Source organism: Triturus cristatus, chromosome 10 (assembly GCF_964204655.1).
Source record: "Triturus cristatus chromosome 10, aTriCri1.1, whole genome shotgun sequence".
Taxonomy (NCBI): Eukaryota; Metazoa; Chordata; class Amphibia; order Caudata; family Salamandridae; genus Triturus; species Triturus cristatus.
Genome location: NC_140593.1, coordinates 42,078,033 through 42,097,493, shown reverse-complemented (window position 1 = coordinate 42,097,493; position 19,461 = coordinate 42,078,033). Strand labels below are relative to the sequence as shown.

The window sequence follows — 19,461 nt, the reverse complement described above, 5'->3', positions numbered from 1 at the left end:
CCTAGGGCCTGGTCTTGGCCGCGGACAGCTTGGGAGTACCAGTGGGGTAGCCCAGTTGGTCCAGACAGTGGTGTTAGAAAGAATTCCATGGGTTCACCGTGGCGTAGAACCGGAGGGTGTCCCTGCAGTTGCGGGCCCGCGTCCGTGTTCTATCGCCCCAAGCAGGGAAGTCCATCACGGTGGTGATTGGTCTGCCCTGCGTTTTGGCTGGAAGGGGGTTGTGTTGGACTTGGCCCTTCTGGCAGGTTCACCCCTGGACTTTTTGGCTTTTTATTGGTGACTTGGTGTGGTGATTGTTTGGTCTCTGCGCACTTTCCCTGTGTCCCAGGGTAAAGTGCGTGCGTGCTCTGAGTGCATGTGGTGAGATAGGCCTGCCCTCCCATAGGAATGCATGGGGAATGTATGTGTCCCTAGTAGTTCCTGATGCGTGGGGTGTGCAGGCCCGAGTTTGGTATGTGCGGACTCGTGGGAGTGAATGCTGCGCGATGATGTGTGCGGCGTGCATGTACCTAGTGTGGAAGTGCCACTTCTAGAAGTGGGCACTTCTGTGTGCAGTGTGTCTGTCGCGTGATTGGCTGGTCGTGTCATGTGACGGGCTAGGGATTCCCCGGAGTCAGGATGAGTCACCCAGTGGTGAATGGGGAGATCAGCAGCTAGATGGGTGGGAGGAGTACACCTGGGTCCTGAATAGGACAGGGTTTTTCACACACAATGCTGGCCCCGCCCCCTGTGGTGCGACTGACGACCCTAGCCCTGCCAGTGAATAGAGTGAGGGGCTGAGCACATCAAGGGTGCTCCCCAACCAGCTGCGACTGGTTTTCCCCCTCACCCTGAACCCAGAACAAAGGGTTTGCCTGTATAAAAATGGGGCTGTGTCCCCACAGAAACTGTTCTCTGCCAGGATCTTACCTGAGGGGGGGCTGCTGCTGCTGCTGCTGGACCAGAGGACCGCCACCTGGACTACCTCCCTGCCTGGAGGCCCAGTGAGCTGGCTCTGGGTCCAGCCTTGCCCCCACCCCTGCCCTGCTGCATGCAGGGAAGAACTTTGCTTGGATTCTGCCCAAAGCGCTGGGAGCGCTTTATTGCCCCTCTAAAAACACCAGGAAGTGATTTTCTTTCCCTCATAGCGCTGGGAGCGCTGGATGTGTTCCCCTAAGCGCCTGCAAGCGCTTTCCTGCTCCCCGAAGCGCCTGGGAGCGCTTTCAGTTGCCTTATAGCGCCAGGAGCGCTTTATGTGGGCCCCGAAGCGCCTGGGAGCGCTTTCACTGGCGTCATAGCGCTAGGAGCGCTTTATTCTTGAAAGCCGGTGCCCACCCGGCATTTGCCCCAGCTTCGTGGATCGTAAAGCCTCCTGGCAGGTGCCCACCCTGCCAGGGACATTGCAGTAACTGAAAGCGGGTGCCCACCCCGCGGGATAGTGTTTTATAATCGAGGGAGCCTACCCCTCTTGCTGCCCGAAAGTTGGAATCACCGTCGCGGCCCGGGCTTACCGGAAGTCAGGCGGGCTGGCGGGCGGGCCTCCGGGACGACCGGAACTGAGGAGAGGAGGGCGGGAGCCTACCCCGCCTCCTACGGAGCGACGCGGTCGCAGCCAAGTCGGAGGAGCCGGAGATCCAGGCGGGAGCCCACCCCGCGCTGGACCGTGAGGAGAGCGCGGCCGGAGCTTGTGTGGAGGGGGGCGCGAGGCACGTTATCGGTGCCTGCCCCCTCCGCGGTTCAGGAAAAGCCTGGGAAGCCTTCTTCCCCCCCCCCCCCCCCAGCAGAGAGAGAGACGACGTGGGAGTCCCCTGCAGACAGCCCGGTGAGTGTTTAAGAGGGCTGGGGGACTCCGCGCATGTGCTGGGGGTGCGGGGGCAGAATCAGAGCCCCGTGGCTCCAACGTGTACAGGGCATCCTGGTGCTCAGAGCGCCCAGAGCGCTCCAACGAACGGGGCCAATTTGTTCAGAGCCGTGAAGGCTCCAACGACTGGGCACGTTGTCCTCGAGCCTAGAAGGCTCCCACGTACTCGGGGGCATTGTTGTAGTTTCTGAGCGCGTGGCGCTCCAACGACGGGGCAAGGTTTGCGAGAGCCCATCGAGGCTCCACCTAAAGGGGGCACCAGTTGTTTCGTGACGGGGCGGCCCCAGATGGCAGCGGGTCGCTCCCCCCTTGCCCCACAGTAACGTTTAGGGCCACGAAGGCTCTAGGGGGCATTTGGTGCATTTAGAGCCACGAGGCTCCAACCCCTGCCATATTTGTTTAGGAAGGCACAGTGGTGCCCCAGTATTTCACCAGTTGCCCAGCACTTAGTGGGCAACTGCTACGTGTAGGTTGTTCTTTGTGCGCCCTGGTCTGCGCAGCCTGCGCAGTCGCGCCCTGACTTTGCTGGGACATAGGGCGTCCTAGCCCCGAGAAGGCCAGTTGGCCTAGGGACTGCCACAGATAGTGGCTAATGTGAGTTTTTGCGCCATTGTTCCTTTCCTGCACCTCTGAATGTTATGCATCATGTGTTTATGTGCTTAGACCCCTACAGGTATTGTGATACTTAGGTGGTTGTTTTCTCCCTAACACAGGTGGTGCTAGTGAGGTCCTGATTCCCTGCGCAATATTTTCCTAAGGTGGTTAGGGTTGCGTAGGTGGTACTTTCTGGTTACCAGTAGTTACTGGTTGTGTGCTACATATGTTATTTTGTACTACAGTATTATTCCTATGTTCTAAGTGCTAATTCCTGACAGTGGTCCATGTGGCCCTGTCCCCTGTATATATAATCCCTTGTAAATTCTGCCCGTGCCTGGTGGCACATTGTAGAGTGTGTGTTTTTATCTAATGTGTTGTGTATAATACAAAGGTTATTTTTATAGAATACCTTGTGTGGAGTTTCCTTTGTGGTGGGCCTTGGGTGTTGTTGCTGGGTGCGCGCGCAAACGCTTTACACATCGCCTCAGAGATAAGCCTGACTGCTCGTGCCAAGCTACCAAGGGGGTGAGCAGGGGTTATCTTTGGCGTGTAACTTCCTTGCCCTGACTAGAGTGGTGGTTTCTGCCTGACTTTGGCGCAAGCCTTAGCCAGCCAGAAATCCCATTTCTAACAGGTAGGTACAGACAGGAACCCTACATCAATGGTAGAAAAGCTGAGGCCTACAGAGACACTTGAGCTAGCATCACTATGGTGGCCCATAGGCTAGTTCCCTCTGAGCAGCTTTTGCCTGGTTTCTCATACCAGGTAACTAACATTGATGGCAAACAGAACAGTCATCCCATGGCAGAGGTATGTCTCAGCTGGGGAGGTGTCACTGGCCCTAAATGGGTGGCAGTGTCTCCAACCTTGCCTGTGGAATGCTTACTGGGGAATGACTTAGAACTCTCAGCTTGGGCTGGAGTTGAACAAGACACCCATTCCAAAATGGTAGGACTTTCAAAAAAGGGTAGTGGGGTTGTGCCAGCCACAACCCCTGTCCAAGTAGATTTCCTCCCTGAAAAGGTTGGAAGGGCAGTGGTAGCCACAGCCCAGGCAAAGACAGACTTCCCTGTAGAGACTGGCAGAGCTGTGACAGTCACAGCTCAAACACAAACTGAGTGCCTCCCCGAAAAGGTGGGCAGGGCTGTAATGGTCTCAGTCCATACTCAGACTGACATAGGTGTAGTGAAGCCTGAAACTATGGATCACTCCACACAAACAGAGAGTAGTGGGGAGGAAGAAAAGTCTCCCTCTCCCCAGACATTAGGAAAAGGTCAGCCTCCTCAGGGATCTGACCTCACCCCTTGTGAAGGAACTGCCCCAGAGGTAGCCAGGCCTGGCCTGGCAGAGCCTCTGATGTCAGTGGCCCCTTCCAAGGTGGGACCCAGTCTGGTGCAGGTAGCCTGCCTCTCTCTACCCTGCCTCAGTCAGCCCAGGGCTGCAGATGTCAGGGAGGCCAGTGGACCCCAAGAGGGCCCCTGTCCCCAAGAACCCCCCCATCAAAAGAATGAGGATTGCCTGGCTAGTAGCCCTAGCCAGGTGATGGGTAAAAACATTCCTGAGGGATCCCCTTTACAGGTAGTTAGGGACCTTCCCCAGAGGGATTCTGTTGGACACAGGCAAACATGGGACCTTAGGGCCCCAAACCTGACCTGTCCCTCCAGTAAGCCCACAAAAGGGACCCAGCCTCCAGCTTTAGGTAGCCAGAGGCTGACCCTGAGAGCACAGTGCAACTCGGTGAAAGAAAGAAAGGCATCCATGGTGGAGGATGATTGGAGGAAGCTGAGGCCTCACTTTGAGGACCCTCACTTCAGGGTTTTACTTTGCAAAGACACACCAAAGGTAGATTCCCTATGGTGGAGACCCTATGATACCTTTAGGGTGAGGGATTGCTTAGTGGACCATGAGACAGGGGGTAACCATGCCAGTGCTGGTTCTTCCTTATATGGCCACTTAGGCAATAGAGGCTTACCTTGTCAAGGCCAGCCTTATCTCCTTTCGTTTGGGGGGGGGGGTTGTGTAGGAAGGTGGATATCTGACTATGGTTACCCCCAACTTTTTGCCTAGTGTCTAGCTGGTTTTTCGACTTAGTTGGCCTGAGATCCTGCCATTCAGGGTCTCAGGCTGTCTGCTCTCTCTTTAAAATGGACTCCATGTACCCTAGGTACATAACCAATTGGTAAGGATCACCTTATTGGACCCTGTACAGTGTACCCTAGGTACCCAGGGCATAGGTGTACCCTAGGCCTCCCAGGGGCTGCAGCATGTATTATGCCACCCCTGGTCTGGCCTTCCAATCAGACACAACTGGCTGATCACTCAGCTGGGGCAAGGTCGTGTAATCACCCCTTGCTTAGGTGTAGTATTCCTATACCTACCTTATATATAGACACATGTGTACCTATCAGTCACTCCTATGGCAGGCCTTAACAATCCTGGAGGCAGAGTGCTTGGTAACATGTGAGATGGTGCTCTAGCATGAGCTGAGCCTGTCTGCAGCTTTCGGAACCATGTCCTTATAGCTGTTCTATGATATAGCCTACCATATACTCTTAAAGTGCCTTATAATCTTAAACGGTTATGGTAACTATGGTTTGGCTTTATCAAAACATGTCGTGTAAGGTGTCTAACACTTTGGAATAATACCCCCATACCATTTCTGGTGATGAGGATATTATTCCCCCCTTCTAGAGGGAGAGACATGTTAAAATCCTACTTTGCTGTTTAACTCTAACCAAAGCCTCAGCATCACAAAATGGATGCTGCTGCCACAGACACAAGTCTGACCTCCTGCTGCTGGGAGTGATCCCGGCCAGGGAGGCTTGGACAATAGGTTTCCTGCTTGGGGAGGTGCTAGCACCTCCCCAGACAGACTTTAGTGTATTGGGGCAGGGAGGGCTGAAAGGAATGAGACATGCCTGGGGCACACAAGGTGTCCCATGCATAGTCCAGTTCAAACCGGTGCTGGGGCACTCCAGCCCCAGTCCTGGCGCGAAACTGGACAAAGGGAAGGGGGTGTAACCACCCCCCTCCCAGGTCCCACCCATAAGGCGTGACCTAGCGGGTATCCCAGCCCCCCAGATTAGTATAAGAGTGGGAGTTGGGCCTCAAGACTTTAGATTATCCTGAACCTGCAACTTGAACAGAAACTCTGGACCTTCGACATTCGACGAAAGAAGAAGACTGAAGAATCTCCCTTGTGGCCAAGGAGTGGCTACCCTGTGCAAACAGTACGAAAAACAATGGTCCTGGACCATAAATCAAGGTAGGCAGTAGTTCCTAACTTAGTGATATCATTCACATATTCTGAGCTACATGTAATCTATTTTGGTAGCTCTTAGTATCCAATACAATATTGCTCATAGGGTCAACCATGCAACAAACCAATATCAGAAGTTAATAAAGCATTTTATTCTTTTTGAACTTTTTAAATTTCCATTAGCAATTTTGTCAAGGTTGCTCCAAGGGGAACGTGCAAATAGTAAGGGTGCTTAAGTTTACCTACCCACGTGCCTTATTAGAATTGGCTTCTAATGAATGTATAATTGCCTGATTTATCTATCGCATAAACTGATGCACGTGACCAGGTCTATGCACTTGGATGGTGAATGACAACCAGTCCATTGCTTAACTTGTTTAAGTTTTCTTATGTCACAACCTCTGAAATAATTTCCTCTTTCCTTTTCACTCTTCTCTACTTAAGCACCCTTACTATTTGCACGTTCCCCTTGGAGAAACCTTGACAAAATTGCTAATGGAAATTTAAAAAGTTCAAAAAGAATAAAATGCTTTATTTACTTCTGATATTGGTTTGTTGCATGGTTGACCCTATGAGCAATATTGTATTGGATACTAAGAGCTACCAAAATAGATTACATGTAGCTCAGAATATGTGAATGATATCACTAAGTTAGGAACTACTGCCTACCTTGATTTATGGTCCAGGACCATTGTTTTTCGTACTACATTGCACCCAGGTCCTTGACTTTTTTGGGTTACCCCATTTTTTGTAATGGTTACCCTGTGCAAACAGGCACCATCAAGAGACTACCCTTTGCTTTGCTCCAGTTCTACGAGGGACCGACTGCAGAGCCCGACCAGAGCCTTGACTTCCAGACTTCTCCGACCCTGATCCACATCCACAGCCGTGCTGAGATCCGTGGAGGCGACGAGAGACGTGGGACCGGCTACCTGGGAAAAGTGGCTAGTATCTTCAAGCGCAGCTTCTGAGGCACCCTCGAAGTTGTGCACCGGGGATTGAGAAGCACCAACCCCAAGCACCATCTGCACCGAAGATCAGCCCCCCACACTCCACGAGTCCTGCGTGGGGCCCTTCTGCATTTTCCTGCTTGCCGCGTCTGTCCGGTTGCTTGCCCGCTGGCTAGTGGCCTTTGAGACGACGCACCCTGAAATCTTCAGCGCTGGTTTGGCTCCTCCAGACTGGCTCCCGCTTCTCTGCAAAGAAGAAGCACCCCAGACCTTCCTGGTCTGCACCAGAAGCAAGTCCCCTGTTCTTCGTGGGTTCCGCTTGCCAAGGCTTGGTGAGTCCTAGTCCAACTTCGACGCCGCCGACAGCAAGAGCCTTCGTGGGACAGCTCGCCTCCTGGTCCTGGTCGTCCTCGACGTTCCCTGGTCCTCGTGGCTGCAGCGACAAGCTTCACCTTCACCTGCAATCTTCACAACATCTCCTGGTTCCTTCCTGGTTCCACGTGGTCACTGGCTAGTGACCTTGACTCTGTCCCTTCTGCTTGCAGGTATCCTTTCTTCCTGATCCCAGCCTTGGGATCCACCGGACACTCTTCACTGACTGCCTGTCAGCATCTTTCTTCAGGCATCCATAGGAGTCGACGACGAAACCCGACGCAACTTCACCCCTATGCACCCGCAGCCTGTGGGCTAGGTAACTTGGGTACTCCGGTGCTCATCAGGATAGTGACTATCCTAGTGTCTAGTTTTCCAGTCTCGACTTCCTAGCTACTCCGGAAGTGTCCTAAATCTATCTATTTCTAAACTGTACTATTGCTAGTGACTTTTACGCATTACGCGTGAGTGTTTCCACTCTGCACCTGAATCCCGTGGGCCTCCCACTTCCTAACCTTTGGTAGTATAGTGTAGGCTCAGCGATTCCCTAGGCCTAGGCCTATCCTATTTCCGTGACAGTGGTCCTTATACCACTTACTTAGTATATGGTTTGCGTGGCCCCTAGGGCCTAACTGTATTACTTACCTGTGTGACTTAATGTATGCATAAATAAGACTGTGTTGTACTTACCTCTAATCTCATAAAGAGTGCTGAGGGTTTGTCTAGAATAAATACACTTTATTTTATATATATATCTGTTGTGGTGTCCTTTCATTTGGTACTCAAGGGATTATTTATGGTATCACAGCTGGCTTCACATGCCATTCAGAGTTTAGCCTAAGACTGCTCTTGTCCATGCTACCACTAGGATAGCTGGTCTATAATGTTGACTTTACAACCAATCACCATAAGGGTATTTGGACTGATATAAGGTGTACACTAGAACTAGTGACATCATACATCAGGCCAACTTCTCACACCCACCTGTAAGGGGATGTCTGGGGGGTCCCCCCTCCAGATGGCTGCTGTCAGGGGGCGCACACCTAGAAGGTGGCACGCTTTGAGAGCGCCCCGGAGAGATTCTTTGCTTCCGTGCCCGCGTTTGTAATATGATGCGGGCGCAGAGGCAAAGGAATTCCCTCATTTGCATTGGGAACTTCCCAATGCAAATGAGGGAACGCCCCCTGAAGGTAGTGCTGGTGCTTTAATTGTGCCAGCGGTATTACTTAAGGGGACGCACAAGCGTCTGTAATACCAAAGTGCCCCGGGGGCACGCAAAGCGAGCGCAAAAGCCTGCTGTGCCCTGGGTGCAGCTACTATAATATGGCCCCAGGTGTGAAGGAGGAGTGACACTGAATAACAATTTACATGTCATGCTTGTGCTCAAAAGACCTGTGCACTTAAAATGATGATTACCACAGCAACAATTTTGTGTCATTCGATACTTCGCAGAGGTTTATTGTAGAGACTCGCCTCTGAGACAGGTATAGCTGCAGTCCCATTAAACAATGTGTTAGCGGATGCCTTATTTTGCTGTAACCCTGAACCATCACTTACTCATGAACAACCTGTATTACCTGCTCAGTGAGTGGTCAGCATAGTTCAGTCTTTTGCAGTCAAAGTTAAGATGGGTCAAGAGCAGATGGATTTTAAGGAATTAGAAGATCTTCTTTTAAAGACTCATTTACTTTGTCTAAGCAAGCTATGCTTTAGACTACAGGACATTTGTGTTTCCATTAAATAATTAAAACTGTATGTTCTGAAAATGTGTCAGGACTAGGAAAAACCAAACCATAGAGGGCTTAAGACAACTTTGGCTTATGTTCTGCAAAACCTTTGGTGGCCAATTGCGCATTGTGATGTTCAGTAATATGAGTTTGTTTACCTGTCCTATTTATGCTCTGTCTGAAGTGTGAATGAGGGCCACACTAATGCCACTGTGGGCTGGTGGGCAGGAAAGAAATGTGCATGGCGGCTGTAAGTCATGGTAGGCATTCTTTGGGTTTTGTTCCGCATGGCCCTCCTGTACATTATGGATCTAGATATATATAAAGGTATATATAAAGGGATATCAAATTGACCAAACATTGTTTTTTCAATACTAATTAGAGTGTCATACTGTAGTGTGAGGTGCATTGTGGCAAATTTGCCCCTTTATCCCTCTTTAAAGTCTTGGCTCACAACTTCCTGATTGCCGTTGCCCACTTGGTAAACAGCTGCAAGTGCTAGTGTTTATCAGGGGGCCACATGAAAGGGCCCATCATGCAGAAAGTGTCCCAAAGACCGTAAATTCAGCATCACCGTAAAAGAGAAAGTCAATAGCTCTCTCGTTTTTGGATTGTGAAGAGCGTTCTGTAAGGTATTGGCAATTGAACAAATGCTATCTTCTGAGTATCACCCTCAATCAAATGGGCAAACTGAAGGAAGACATTAAAGCTTGAAATAGTGTTTTTGATGCCACTGTAACAGATCTCAAGATATTTGGATTTCCTATTTGGCATCTGCAATATTTGCCTTGAATAATGCAACTGACATTACAGCCAATGTTTTTCCATTTTCTGTATGCAAGGTTTTCATCCAAGAGTTTTTCCATCACCATCTTGTATTCATCCATTAGTTCCATCAATGATTAATTATGTTAATCAACTGCAGAAGCATAGACAAATAGTTGCTCACACTCAGGAGTGGGGTGGGCACTTAAAGACCCCAACTGTGTAAGTTCCTAAGACAAGACCCAAAATATACAATGGGCCTGTATGTGGCAATACTCCAGAGTGTCACCTTAATCCTCAATAAGGATCTGAGAGAGAATGAAAAGAAAACCAAGAAAGGAAGAAAATCTCTGTTTTTAGGATGAAAATCCTCACCCACCCAAAGGTGATATTCTACATCATCGTGTTCTTCCGCACACCACTAACAGGTGGGTTAGTGATGGGTGCTACAACTATCACTAATTTCAAGGAGCTCTTAGGTGGTAACTAAAGGAATCCCAATGTGAGCTGTATGGCATATGTATTGGTTAGCAGAGTGAAAAAAGGTGAGCAAAAGTGAATTAAACATGCCTCACAGAGGATGATATCCAAATTGTAATCACTGTCCCTGGTAGGCTCAATTAAAAAAGCAGATCCAGCGGATGCGACTTCACCCTTGCAGTAATAATGGGGTCAAACAATAACTAAGAGACAGTTACACATGTTTCGTCCACAATATCTGTGACTTGACCAGGGTAGGCAATATCCGCAATATCAGTCTCAACTCGCCTACATATATAGACAGAAATAGGCAGGGCTCACTACAGGTCCGCTGCCTTCTAAGTCCTTCTGCCTACAGGGAGGATGTTGAATCTCTCTATACCTGCATTCCACAGGATGATACATTGAGGATAGCTGAGATGTGCAATGAAGGTCCACCAGTCTCCTGTACCCCATCCCGGTCATCATGAAGTGCGCTCAAATTGCCTTGAAAGAGAACTTTTATCATTTCCAGGAATAACTCTGTCTCCAGGTGTCCGAGACAGCTATGGGCAGTGCATTTGCTCCTAGTGATGTAATTATGTATATGCACCTTTTTAAATGTGTTTTCATCTATTCTACAGACAACCCTCATTTTTTTCTAGCGCCGGGACACTCCTGGGAGTAGCCGTGCGCTCTACAAGTACCCAGTAACATTAACATTAACAACCATTGAATCTCTGAAAATGTTATCCTGGTGATGAGCTGGTCATCTGCACAGGGTCAGTTGAGGAGATCTCTGATTGTGTGCTGTGGCTGAATGATTGCAACACTTTCTTAATTTTCACTAGTGAGTACAGCACAGAACAACTACCATTTCTGGATCTCCTACTCTGTATAGGAATCCAATGGCGAGGAATTCCTTACTGCATTATGACAGCTACAATCCTAGTCCCTGCATGACAATCTACTTGTGGGACAGTTTTTGAGAATCAGGCAAAATTGCTCTGAATTGACCAACTTCAAAAAGCATGCCGCATCTTTAAGTAGGCAACTGATGGACAGACACTACCCTACCCTACCCTACCCACCAATCAAATGGTTAATCAATCAGGCTGTATCACAATTTCCAACCTCAGAGTGTATTGGGAGGATCGTCTTTCCACAATGTGGTATATCGATCAGTTCTTCTTGCAGATGACCAGGTACAAATTTCAGGGAAACCGTGTATATGCCTAGATAGAGCCCCCCCAAAAAAAGAACAATAGAGGAAGAATTGGGGTTGAGAATGTCCTCTAAGAAGCATCCATCCTAAGGCAAATCTTACACAAAACTGAATGTTCTGAAATACTGATGGCTAACCCGGACAACAGGTGAACCTTGAATGTCAGCAAGGCTTTCGCCGTACACATGCGTTCCAATGCTTACCAAGGGTACAACAGCGCTGTTGCATGGAATATTCACAATCATTACATGTATTTAAAAACATGGACCCTAGGGAGACTAATTAAAGGACTCTCCACTGAGAAAGCATTTCAATGGTGATGTTCTGGAGCACACATATGCAGTTTAGGAGTCCCTCAGAATCTGGGGTCCCACAAATTATTGTCAAAATCAAAAAGACAGGGTAACCTTCAGGGGCACAGACAAAATGACAGAGATGGCTCAGCATCATAGTGTGTCGGGACTTCGCCTTTGCACCAGGCTGCACATGTGGTGTTCATGTCAATTGATCACATACAATGACACAACATAATTCGGTCACTTTATTTGGACCATCTTTTGGACTAACACATGGAGTTTATGAGAACATCATAGTGGGCTCTGACATGTATACCCCACTTCAGGTTTACCGAGCAGGGCTCTCTCCTGTGCTCATGAAATGCTTTTGGAGACATTGTGTGAGAGGCTTTCAGAGTCATCATATGGGAGGGATAGAGCATGAAGTGCTCATTATACATACATCTCAGTCCTATCGAAAAAGTGACCTAGACTAACTTTGCCACCTTTGTGTTATTATTATCAAATAAACATTATCAGAGCTTGTACGTTAACTCAGACTCTTTACAGAGCCAAGCAAACCAATGAGTGAAGAATTGGCCTGGCTGGATTAATACGATGCCCTCAATGCACTGCAGTAAAAGATGGTGCTGGGATCGGTGCTCACTGGTGGAGTTCTGTTCATTTCTGTGACTCGCCTGATGTTGTCTCCTCTATGCTGCATGGAAACATGGGCACCTGCACAGTGTACCTACCTAATTCTCATAAAATCAAGAGAAATCTTGTTTATGCTAGTTTGGTTACCTCTGAGGTTCTAGCGTTCAAGGGCGCAGAGCGCTGTAGGATTAGAGGCTGAGACTCAACACGTATGAGATGGTTTGAGCCAGCCCTGTGTTAAAGTGTACGTTCTGACATTTCAAGGCAGAAACACATCACCGTGAGACTTCATACCGTGAAAGCGGTTGCTGCTGATGAAGCCGGGGTCTTCACTTCGCATGATGCAGGGTGCTTGGCAGTTCCTCTCAATGTTCTCTGTCAGGTACCAGCTTTTAGTCTCATCAAAGATGGTGAAGAGCAGAGAGAACTCCTGCACAGACAGCTGTCGCCCGAAGACTTGACTTAGTGTGTTGGGTTGACAGACAAGCAGAGGGCCTATCAACCCTGAATGCAGGTCCTTCTCCTAGAAGGAAAAAGATGATTAACAAAGATGCAAAGTTCTGGGGTTCAGGGGTCCTTGGTCTTTTGAGAGAAGGAGGCGGAAGGTGAGGGATCCAGGACTACACAAATGAAGGGGAGGCACATGGTGAGGGGCAATTATCACACAGGTGAAAGAGGCACGAGGTGAGGGGGAAATTATCACACAGGTGAAAGAGGCACGAGGTGAGGGGCAATTATCACACAGGTGAAGGAGGCACATGGTGAGGGGCAATTATCACACAGGTGAAGAGGCACGAGGTGAGGGGGAAATTATCACACAGGTGAAAGAGGCACGAGGTGAGGGGCAATTATCACACAGGTGAAAGAGGCACAAGGTGAGGGGGCAATTATCACACATGTGAAGGAAGCGCATGATGAGGGGGAAATTATCACACATGTGAAGGAAGCGCATGATGAGGGGGAAATTATCACACATGTGAAGGAAGCGCATGGAGAGGGGGTAATTATCACACAGGTGAAGGAAGCGCCTGATGAGGGGGCAATTATCACTCAGGTGAAGGAAGCACACAGTAAGGGAGCAATAATCACACATGTGAAGGAAGCGCCTGGTGAGGGGGCAATTATCAGACATGTAAAGGAAGCGCATGGTGAGGGGGCAATTATCACACAGGTGAAGAAGGCATATTGTGAGGGGGCAATGATCACACAGGGGATGAAGGCACATGGTGAGTGGGCAGGGCACTTATCACACAGGTGAAGGAGGCTTACGTTGAGATGCCCATTATCATATAGTTGAATGGTATATTACATATTTTTTGTCCTAGTAAGCAGGTAATTTTGTGTTATTTTTTCTATTCCCGGAAATGCTATTATTTGTGCTCAAGACTTATTGGTTTTCGATATTAATATACAATTATATTACTTTTACCTTCTCAAAAGTACAAGTGTGTTGTTTCAGCCTGAATTTCAGTTTTTTAGGTATAAGTCTAGTCAGAAAACATGAATTTCCATGGTTCTTTAATCAGGCATCCCTGAGTCTTGTGGTGTAGTCATGTTTTGGCCCAATTGAACTAATTCTGGAGGCCTTTATTAGGACTGCACAATGACTGCTTGTGAACTCTACTAGTCTGATTTAGAATTTGGCAATCCAGGGCCTTAGATGCTTGTTTTGGCAAGGACGGTAGCAGGATCCTCATTTCTGTAGTTGGCTCTTCATGAGGCTCTCACCTTGTGCCCCTTCCCTGTGTAATCTGATAACAGGCCTCTCACACCCTATCCCTCCCCTATTCTTGCATGATGATGAGACCTTCTCCCGGTGCCCTAGGTCTTTGTCTGTGAAAGGGCTGCTCCTCCTGGCTATCTTTCCTATGTCCACGTCTTCCCCTATATGCCGTGTCCAGCAGAAAATGGACACCTCACCCTGTACTTTCAGTCCTTGTCTGATCACAGGCCCCCCCACAAAGGTCCCACCCTCCTATGATAGGATCTTTACCTTGTATCACCTGACTTTGCCCAATCAGGGGACCCACGCTCTAGGTCCGTCTCCTGCATGATTGTGGGCCCCTGACGCTAAAGCTAACCTCCCCTTTCAACCCAGCTTGGGTCTCTCAACTGAGCTTCTCTCTTCTGAGATGTTTAAAAGCATCCTATTGAAAATGCCTACTACTCTTTGATCTCAAACACCCTCACTATTACCAAGACATAGACAGCCATGTGTAGGAGAGTAGGATCTGCTTCACATGGGTACCCCCACTTTTTTGCTGGTGTTTCACTGTTTTTCTACCTTAGTCGGGCTGTGGCCCTGCTAATCAGGCCCACAGCCTAGCTGCGTCCTCTCTAAAATGGTTTGCATGTACATTAGGTACATATCTAATTGGATTCTGGAGTGCCTTATAAGCCCCTAGTATATGGTATACTATGTACCTAGGGCATCGGTACCTCAGAGGCCTACCAGGGGCTGAAGCATGTATTATGCCGCCCCTGGGAAGCCCTCCAAAATGGCAGCACAGGTCTGCTACTGCAGCCTGGGTAAGGGTGTGCTTGCACCCCTTACAGTGGTCTAGGCTACCTATATCCACATATATATATACAGACACATATAAACCTATAAGCCACTCCTATGGCAGGCCTTGACAATCCTGAAGGCAGAGTGCTTGGTTTTATGTGAGAGGGTGCCCAAGCATGAGCTGAGCCCCTCTGCAGCTTTTGGAAATACTTCCTTATGGCTGTTCTGAGATACAGCCATACCATATACTCTTAAGTGCATTATAACCTCGCGGTAAATGCTAACTTTGGAATGGCTGCATCAAAACATGTCGTGTTTGGTGTCAAACATCTTGGAATACTACCCCTCCACCAGTTCTGGCGGCGAGGGTAGCATTTCACCCTTCTAGAGGGAGAGACATGTTCACACTGGTCTAACCCGGTAGGACTTTCCTGAGCCCTGGCATCACAAAATGGATGCCTCTGCCACAGACACGGGTCTGGCCTCCTGCTGCTGACCGAAACTCCGGCAGGGGAGGCCTGGACAATAGGTTTCCTGTCGAAGGGAGGTGTAACCACCTCCCCAGACAAGCAGATGTGTATTGGGGCTGGGCGGGAGCACTCTCTGGTGCTTTGAAGTCCTGCACTGGGGGCACACTTGGTGTCCCTGTGCATAGCCCAGTTCAAACTGGTTGCAGGGGCTACCTGCCCCTGCTCTGGTGCGAAACTGGACAAAGAAAATGGGTGTAACCACCCCTCTTTCCAAACCCTCCCATAGGCGGGTCCCTAGAGTATGTCCAACCCCCAAACTTAGTATAAATATGGGAACCCAGTCCTTGCGACTTTAGATTACCCTGGACGAAACTCTGCAATGTACATCCTGGACCTTCGACGTTCTATCCTGACTAGAAGACTGAAGAAATCTCCCTTGGGGTCAAGGAGTGACTCCCCTGCTTGGCAGGTACCAAAGAAGCAACTGACCGGTCTGCATCGCTGAAGCTCCCACCAGACACCGAAGTCTTTGCATCACCAGAGGTAGATTTATAGACTTCTCCGAGGTCATCCTGAGTCCACAGCAAAGCTGAGGCCCGTGGCTATCGTGGGTGACGTGGAACCGTGACCCCTGAACACCGTGAACTTTTGCAGCAACACTATCTTTCTGGTCCTCCTCGAAGTTGTGCTTTGGGCTCCGAGTAGCTCCAGCCTTGAGCACCTCCTGCACTGAAGATTACTGGCCTCCACTCCACGAGTGACCCGTGGGCCAGTTTCAAGTGGAACCGCTCGAGGCTCCTTCCCGATTGCTAGCCCGTTGGCTAGTAGGTCCCCACGAAGGCAACTCCTCTTCTACTTGGGCTTTCCTGGTTGCTCCAGACGTGCCCTAACTTACCCTCGCTGGGTAAGTCCCTCAGACCTTGCTGGTCTGCACCGCAGTCCTTTCTCTGAATTCCTGTGACTTGCCGTTGCCAAGGCTTGTTGGGTTGAATCTGGTCGCTGATGCCGCAGCACTCAACAGACTTTGTGGAACAGCTCGAATCCGGCTCGTGGACTTCATCAACGCCTCTGGGACCTCGTGGCTGAAGAGTCAAGACACCCATCAACTCACCTGAAGCACCCGACATCTGTGGGAATTGGTCCATCCTGCCCTCGGTCACTGGCTAGTGACCCAGACTCTGTCCCCTCTGCTTTCAAGTTCCTTCCATCCTAGATCCATGCTTGGATCTCTTCGGACACTTCTCCTCTTCACGGCAGCAGCAGTTCTTTGCCAGCTTCCATTGCAATCGACGACGCGACCCGACACCAAAAGACACCTATGCACCCGGCTTCCCTGGGTGAGGTAACTCGAGTACTCCGGTGCTCCCGTGGGTGCTAGCCCTAGAACTTCTTAAGTCCAAAAGGGTTTGTTCCTGACTCGATTCTAAGTGTCCCTAATCTTTAAATTTCCAACCGCGTCATTGCCCATAGAAGCTAGGTTGTGTTTACACACTGCATACAGCCCCCATGGGTCCCCTGTGTCACTACCATGGGTGGTTCCTTGGGGTCCCAGCGATTCTACAGGCTCTAGGCCTTGTGTCTATCCCAGTCGTGGTTCTTATACCACTTTATTGGTATATGGTTTGGTACGCCCCTAAGGCTCAAACGTGTAATTGTGCTGTTACTGTTGATTGCTAACTTGTAAACTAAGTACTTCGAACTCCAGTCTCATAAAGAGACTAGAGGGGTGTGTTCTATCTTAAATACATATATTTTTAATATATACCTGGTGTGGTTATCCTTTCATTTGATCATTCAAGAGATTATAGACTGGTTAAACAAGCTGCTTTACATTCCTTCAAGACTTAGCCTGAAGGCTGCTCTCCATAGCTACCACTAGGATAGCTTTCAATAAAGGTTGTCTTAAACGTATTCACCATAAGGGGTTGTTTGGACTGATACAAGGTGCCCACTAGAACTAGTGGACAGCATATACCAGGCCAACTTACCACACCATCTACGATCTGATTATCAAGCACATCACTCCGCAGACACTGCTCTCTCACGTGTACCTCATCTCATCAAAACTGCACACGTCCACTACCTGTCACCTATCGTCATCCTCCTCGAGGAACCAATGTCACTGAACACTATTGTTCATCCTAGCATAAGGGCTAACATCACCACTCAAGGTATCACCGGCTCTGCATTGTTTGATTTCAATCCTACCCCTGAAACTGCAGTTTCTGGATCTCCTGGTCGTCCTTGCACTCCTTCCCGTTAGGAATACTCCAAGGTTCTATCGTATGTCCTCTCCTTTCGCCACAAAACCTCCTCCATTAGTGACATCATTTCATCCTTCAGCTTTCCTGACCTTCTAGATGTGAGTAACATCCAAATCTATTTATACCTTGGACATTTCATCTTCTACCACCACACTCCAATGTCACTCTCCCTGTCCCTGCTTCAGCACTGACTGGCCCTTCACTGCTCTATGTTAAAGTTCAGAAAAACTGAAAACGTCTACTTACCTGCATTCTCAGTTGCTGCCATATTACCCATCCTCATATTGGCATGTTCAGATGCCACCCTCCTACACCAGTCAACTCAAGTACTATTCGTCTTCAGCACACAGCTCGAGCCTCCTACCGCCTCTAAGGCCATGCTCCAGGTATTGAACATTTCAAAGATCAGACAGGCCCTTGAGACAAACCTCTCATGAACACTCGGTTCACGAGTAAACAACACTGTTCTAACAGCCTCCAAGTTGTACTCCCAAAGTACTCCTTCTAATCACTCTATAACCTCCATAAGCACGCACTCACTTGTCGCTACCAACATCAAGTCTGTTGGTTTCCTGCCAAACGAAGGGCACAGTACAAACTCTTTACTTTGGTCTCCAGAGCAGTGCATGGCATCATCCAGTCTTCAGTCACCCAAAGAGTCTATGGCAGCAGCACCCTCCATGGTCCTTGTGATCGGTGGTCATCTAACCACTGTATGCACCACTGGAAGTCAGATCCTCCAATCTACTCAGACCTTCTATTAGAACACCCTCATTGGTGAACTGCTGCCACTCCTCCGCTTGAAGCCCACACTCTCTGGCTAGGCGACCAGCATGATAACCACCTTCAAATCCACCTCTTCTGCCTCAATGACGAGTACGATTAGTAGTTGTAGAAAATCCAGCGTTTCTGCAAAGCCACCCTGGATCTTCTGTCTTTTTCTGGACCCTATTTTTGCTGGTGTTAGGACTCTGTGCACTGTAAAAATGCTACCCGTGCATGCACTCCTCTGCCTAGACTTACTTTTGAGATCCGTTTCATCCAATTGGTCCATACAGCTTTCCTGTAGGGCTGTGGCTCATGCCACAGAAAATGAGCCAATGGCGTAGACGTTAAATGTCGTGTCTGGACTGTAGTGTATATTTATCATTTCCTCCAACCACATATCTGACAAAGCATTATATATATATAGCTACCAGGAGCAGCTCTGTGCTCTGTCTGGTCTGCGGATTAAAAGGGCTACAGTGCCACATAGAAGGGAAAAGTCCCTATCCCCAGTAAAAGTGCTTTTCCCATGTAAGGAAATGAATTTTTATATACAAATAAGTCTCCCATAATGCTTTCCTTGTAAGCCCACAAGGCTTGGTACTCAATATATAAAAATGTAATGTGCCTTGACAATGAATAAATACACAAAAGTGTATTTCACTAGGTATGTTAAGCTATAAATGTTCTATGAACGGACCTGAGTTTGATTAAGATCCTTATTTTATATCTTTGCTTATGAAAATGCTACCAAAATGTTTGATAGTTATTGTCCACATAGTGTCAAAAATCTGTTTTACTGTTAAAAGTCGATTTTTGCTAATGTTAGTGGAAAAATTACATTATAAAAGTGTATTTTTCCGTCGTCCCAGCCCGTTATTTCCGTGAGGTGGAGGGTCTTCAGCGCCAACTGTTTTGGGACGGGCGGCCGCGAATCGCTCTCGCCAAGTTGACGCTCCCTTGGTACGATGGGGGGGTCGCCCTCCCCGATATTAAACGATACTATTGGGCGTCTCAACTGGCGGCGGTGAACCATGGGATATACGGTCCTGCTTTGAATCCGGCCTTCGAGATGGATAAATTACTACTCCCGGGTGGGGATTATAATAGGGCGCTGTATTCGGTGACCCCGGATGCACGGTTGACAGGACCCACGCAGGTTGCGGTACGTGTGTGGCATGCGGCGAGTGCTGCGATGGGATGGAGGGATCGCCTGACTCGGGCGACACCGTTGTATGCCTCCGGGCGTCTGGGTTGTTTGTGGAAAACGAAAGGCTTCGAGAAATGGGATATGATTGGTATATGTAAGGTAGGTGATCTTTGGGCGAAG

The 19,461-nt window shown here is 48.8% G+C and overlaps 1 protein-coding gene across 1 annotated transcript in view; it reads right to left on the bottom strand.

The window, feature by feature from the left end:
• The window catches only part of F8 (coagulation factor VIII), a 589,495-nt gene that overhangs the window by 154,736 nt on the left and 415,298 nt on the right, over positions 1-19,461 (bottom strand). The window contains exon 17 of the mRNA XM_085630970.1: positions 12,421-12,649. Within this exon, the coding sequence (XP_085487096.1) occupies positions 12,421-12,649 (229 nt within the window). The remainder of the gene's footprint in view (positions 1-12,420; positions 12,650-19,461) is intronic.